We start from the raw sequence: 5,978 nt of genomic DNA on the forward strand, positions 1-5,978 counted from the left end.
GATCTTTTAGGAGATCTCCCTGTGTATTGACCCATGCCCGATCTTTTAGGAGATCTCCCTGTGTATTGACCCATGCCTGATCTTTTAGGAGATCTCCCTGTGTATTGACCCATGCCTGATCTTTTAGGAGATCTGCCTGTGTATTGACCCGTGCACGGTCTTATTAGGAGATCTCTCTGTGTATTGACTCCTGCACATGCCTGATTTTATTAGGAGATCTCCCTGTGTTATCAACCTGTGCACAATCTTATTTCGGAATCTCCCTGTGTATTGACCCTTGCTCTGTCCTATTAGGAGATCTTTCTGTGTATTTGACACCTGCCCATGCCTGATCTTATTTGGAGATCTTCTATCATATTGACCTTTGCCTGAGACAAACCTTTTTTGGAGCTCTTCCAGTGTGTTGACCTTTCCTGTGCCTGATCTTATTAGGGGATCTCCCTGTGTATTGACTCTCTGATCTCTCAGCCACATTCACAGATAACCTCCTCTCCATCCCTCTCTAGGATGTAATTTGTGAAGCGACAGCTGTTACGTCAGTCCAGGTAATGGCGGAGTTTCCTGCACGTTTGTCTAACAGCTGGGATTGTGACAAGTCGCTCTATTCAGTGACAGCTGAGCTTGTAAATTGTGAAGCCCCAGCAGTTCGAGTTACAAGGCTTCCGCTCATAGAAACTTTGCATGCAACCTAACAATATAACGCTCTATAATTGTTACGGTAACCGGTGCAGCAATGTTAGTCTGGTTGTGTGTGTGCAGGGGGGGATTTTGCTGCTTCGTCAGCAGCTGACTGGCCAAATCATCTGTTCTCTCCATGCAAAGTCTCCCAGCGACCTGTTGTTGAGCAGATGATCCCAGCAGCTATTTTCAGCTTTGCTGTTCTGTGAATTAACTTCACTGCTAATCCTTCCTCTAGTAAAGCAAGTTTAGGGTCACGCCTGGCTTTTTTCTTATTATTACAGCCTGCAATAAAATTTGAGATGTCCCCCTGACATCTCCTTCTTCTTTAGGGTCCCGGTCATGCTCGTGTGGTTCAAAATATCAGAGATTTTATTGTGTGTTTGCAGCATTGTTGTTTGTGAATGGCCACGTGTTATAAACTGCATGAAAAGTGCATTGAAAATGGGTTTTTGATGTGCATGCATTTTAGTGTGCATCGTTGAATCAAGACATTTTTTTTTATGTTGAGTGGTAAGAAATTGTAGGTGGATGGCAGCCCCTGTATTGTGACCCAACTTTTCAGTAACCATCTAAAAACAGCTGGGTGATTACTGAAAAGTGCGGGGTAGTGCACCCAGCTAAAAGGGGCCGGAGAGAACACTGCATATGGATCCCATATGGACCATTTCTGAATGAATCTGCACCACACCAAAAGCGTTCACATCAGTGTGTTGTAGTGCAAATGCACTTATATATTTTATATATATATATATATATATATATATATATATATAACTATATATTATAGCAATTCACTACTTTGCACCTTGCTCAGATGTGAATATGGTCCAAAGATCTTTACATTTAGGTCTTAGGCTGCGTACACACATTCAATAATTGTCATTGGAAAGCATCTTACACAATCCTTTCCCAGGACCAAAATATGAACGAGTATTGTACATACAGCACTGTTCTGCTCTATGGAGAGGGGAAAGAGGAGAACAATGGAGCTGCAACCCGCTGCACTCTCTCCTCCTCACTTCTATTACAATTGCCAGGGTGGACCCATGAACGAAATCGGACGAGCGCTGTACACACGTCAGATCCGATATCGGGCGATAATGGGATGAGAATCAACTGACGTGTATGTAACCTTAATCTATTGCTTAACATTCGCATGGCTGTACATTGTTTATTGTTCATTATTATTTCCAGCATATATTGCCTATTTTTATTTCTGTTTGAATTCATAGCATCCCCCAAATGGCCATGCAATGCTAAAGCTACGTACACACGTCAAATTTTTCTCGCACGATAATCGGCTTCGGGCGAGAATCTGGCGTGTGTACAGCCCGTGTCGTTCATCGTCCTTGGATCCGTCCTGGCAGATCCACGAACGATCCTAATGCAAGGGAAGGGGGAGAGCGCGCAGCAGGGTGCCGCTCCGTCGCTCTCCCCCTCCCCTCTCTATAGAGCAGAACGGTGCTGTATGTACTGCACTCGTTCATACATCGTGCTGTTCTTATCGTTGTAAAGGATTGTGAAAGATCCTTTCCAACGACAAGAATTGCACTTGTGTATGCAGTTTTAGTGGAAGAGGAAAGAAACTATCAAATGTATCTCTTTCTTGTGCTGAATATATAACCAAATGCAAAGACATGGGTCATGTGATCTTTGCCAAACTGAGTCAGGCTATGTACACATATCACATGATTAGCGCCAGAGACGAACGGTCAGGCAAGAATCTGACATGTACAGCGGTTGATGACCTCAGGACAGATCTGTGAATGAGCAAAAGAGGAGAGCACATCGGGGTGCTGCTCACTTGTCCTCCCTATAGAACAAAACTAGAAGTGTGTGTACAGAGCTCGTTCATTCATCTGTCACTGGAAACAATCGTGAAAGTTTGTGATGATTGCATGTGTGTAGGCAGCCTGGCGATTAAAATAACCACTGCCAGTGATTGTCTGGAGTTAGTACAGGGAAACGATTTATTTGTATAGGACGGATCGCTATGTCTCTGATGAACTGCCAGAATTCCTGCTGGGTTTCTACATGTTTATAGACTCTGATTCAAGGCCTCAGATAATAACCATACAAGCAGCTATGGGAAAGAAATGACAATGAGTCATTTACATAAGAAGCATAAAACTAGTAGCAGATGAATGCATGGCTGACTCCTATATTCACCCATCAGGAAGGTGCAGTGTTCACTGATTTAATGATTGAAAGGGCCGTTAGGTGAATTGTTTGCTTGAATGATCCCCACCTGTTGCCTGCAAGGGAACAACAAACAGTTCTTCAAAGAAATGAAAATCAGTTCAGTTCAAGGCACTCATCCTTTATGCTGCATTTTTGGAGCTGAAGTTTAGCACCAAATGCAAGTAGTCCAATATGTTTGTATCCATGTTTAGTGCCACGTTAATAATCTAGCACTATGTACACACGTGGGATGTCTCGCCCAATACGAGCGTCGGGCTGGTCTTGGTTTAGAATTTGACATATGTACTATAATCGCCCAAGGGCATTCATAGATGTGTCCTGATGGCTGCTCTACATGTCAGCGGAGGAGAGCACAGTGGGGTGCCGCTTGCTTGTTCTCCCCCCTCCCCTCTCTATACAACAGAACGAAACTGTACGGAGCTCCTCGGCTCATCTGTCACTGTTTTGCAGGTGTGTACACAACCTAAGTCTGGATACACGTGTGCAACAATTATCATTGGAAAGAATCTTATCCTAGATTTTTTAAATTTTTTTTTTTTTTTTGGCTTCCTTTGGTTCAACCACTGGTTCAGGCAGCTGTATAATTGTATTTGTTTGTGTTTTGGTTTAACCAGATGGATGTGTTTAATTTGCTGTGGCTGCCAGACATCATTAGCACAGAATATTGTAAAAAGCATTGAAAGGAAAAAAAAAAAGATTTTAAGAAATAAAATAATGGTGAAAGTTTGATGCGCAGTGCTGCCTGAAATTGGAACTAAAGCACTGTGCATCAGTGGTTAGCACTCTGAGCTTTGCAGCGCTGGGTCCCAGGTTCGAATCTCGGCCAGGACTCTATCTGCATGGAGTTTGCAGGTTCTCCCCGTGTTTGCGTTGGTTTACTCCGTGTACTCTGGTTCCTCCCACATTAGATTGTGAGCCTCTTTGAGGGACAGCTAGTGATATGACTGTGGACTTTGTACAGTGCTGCATAATATGTTGGCACTATATAAATACAGTGTAATAATAATAAAGGTAATAATATTTGGTTTGCTAAAGAACCACTGGCAATCAGACGGGTGGTTATTGCAGAAAGGTGCATGTGATGTCCTTTCTGCAATAATTGTTCTTACCCGCCTGATCGCCACCCAGCCGTCACATTTCGCTGAACTGCACATATGAGCTGCCTTGCTTTAGTTTTAGGACACCATATGTGGCTACGTTACCAATTAGATACAGAACTTGGATTTCTTTTGATGTGTATTGCACTCCTAATGCTGATATAAGATAGTGAGAGGTTGATTGATGTAGTTAGCAAGGAATGGTAGAGTCTGATTAAAGGGCATGTGTCTGATGTGCACATTACCGTGTATTCTCTGCTAATGCATTGATAATTATATTATGTGCTTTGTCAGGTCTGTTAACTCTGTCAATATGATAAGGGACAGACATGTAGCTGTGTTTTTGGAGCAATACATTTGTCACGTCTCTCCACCATATGCTTTTTTGAGCAGTAGCAAAAAAATCCGAAATGCCCCCAATGTATGTACAACCAGGACAGGATTTGCACTTTTGGAACAAAGTTGCTCTCCAGTTTGGTTCAAAATGGCAGGGTGGATTTTTTTTTTTTTTTTTTTTTTTTTTTTTTTTTTTTTTTTTTGTGTTTCTGTGTATAAAATACAAAGTTCCATTTCCTTTAAAGGTCCCCATGCCTGTGCTAAAATAAAGGTGTGCAGCTGCAATTTGCAGATTTTGTGTTTTTGATGCGTTAAAGAAAACACCTGAAATCAATGCGTTGACAATGTGCCAGAATGGTTAGAAATGCAGTTTGGGGTATTGGAGATAATGTAGCGTCTGCACACATGCATAGGAGTTGCATTGGGTAGAAATGAGCAGCATGGGACCTGGAGGACTGTTGGAATAGATAGGACAGATGGAGATAAAGTTTTAGCTGTCATTGCTGGAACAGCACAGTTCCTGGCTTATCTTGACTTGGTTACGAGGAGGCCCCTTGTATAGTCTGGGCCTGGCACTGAGGAAGCTCACAGATAACACCGATATTTGCAGTCACCACAAGTTTATTCATAAAGCAGAACAAAACCCAAGACCGCCAATCTTCCATTGTTGGACGCTGCCATTTTCATTCTTCTTTACTTCTCAATGGTGATCTTTGAACATCTTGATTGGCCATGCTGGGATGACATAACTCCCCCATAGGTGCGCAAAAATTCATTCATTCCCTGGCAACCAACACTGAGTGAAAGGGCCTGAGACACTCCATTTTGTTTCTTATTCTAGTTTTCAGTTATAAGAGATATACGTATTCCTTGGTTGTTTAGACTATATGTGTATAAACCTGATGTTCTGCCAAGATGAGTGTCCTTGTTAATTCTGCTAAACTCCGATAATGTTGACTGTTTATGAATAACAAGATGTTTTGTATGTGTCTGAAATTATGTCGCTAAACAGTTTTGTTTTAGAAGTATACTCGTGTTCTTCCATTGTAATAAATGAGCATGCGCTATGGCATATTGTTATAATATATAAACTAGATGTTTGTTATAATAAAGTTGAAGATTGCTTGATACCATACGAGTGTATGTGTCGTTGAGTGATTCTTCCCAGGCGCCTGCTCTGATGCAATGAGAGACTCTGGGATGGATTGAGATGAGAGAGGAAGAGAGCCAAGAACCTTTCAGAACCTTTCACTGAGCAACATATGCGTCGGGCTTCCCTGGCAACCAACACTGAGCTGCACATGCATGGCAACACTTGACAACTAGGTGGTAATTAGGAGTTCATTCACTGAGCCAACACTGAGCTGCACATGCACCAGGTTTCCCTGGCAACCAACACTGAGCTGCACATGCGCAGCAACACTTGACAGCTACCGTGTTTCCCCGATGATAAGGCATCCCCATCAAATAAGCCACCCCCCGATTTTTGCTCAAACAATTAAAATAAAGCACCCCCCACCAATAAGACATCCTCTGATACCTGATACTGTGTGCCTCTGTGTGACTCCTCGATGCTGGCTGCAGTGCAGAGTGAAACTGAAAGTAACTTCAAAGGACAAGCAAGCTGCTGATTCCTGCCCTAACAGAGTCTGTTACCCGGCC

General features: G+C 42.6%; 1 protein-coding gene across 2 annotated transcripts in view; it reads left to right on the plus strand.

Moving 5' to 3' along the window:
• SPTY2D1 (SPT2 chromatin protein domain containing 1) overlaps window positions 1-5,978 on the plus strand; it is a 21,388-nt gene that overhangs the window by 2,093 nt on the left and 13,317 nt on the right. Inside the window, exon 2 of one of the 2 annotated variants that reach the window (XM_072422228.1) lies at window positions 507-545. The exons of the other annotated variant lie outside the window; for it this stretch is intronic. Within the exon in view, the coding sequence (XP_072278329.1) occupies window positions 507-545 (39 nt within the window). The remainder of the gene's footprint in view (window positions 1-506; window positions 546-5,978) is intronic. 2 annotated transcript variants of the gene reach the window in all.

This window comes from Pyxicephalus adspersus, chromosome 9 (assembly GCF_032062135.1).
Source record: "Pyxicephalus adspersus chromosome 9, UCB_Pads_2.0, whole genome shotgun sequence".
In the NCBI taxonomy this organism is placed as follows: Eukaryota; Metazoa; Chordata; class Amphibia; order Anura; family Pyxicephalidae; genus Pyxicephalus; species Pyxicephalus adspersus.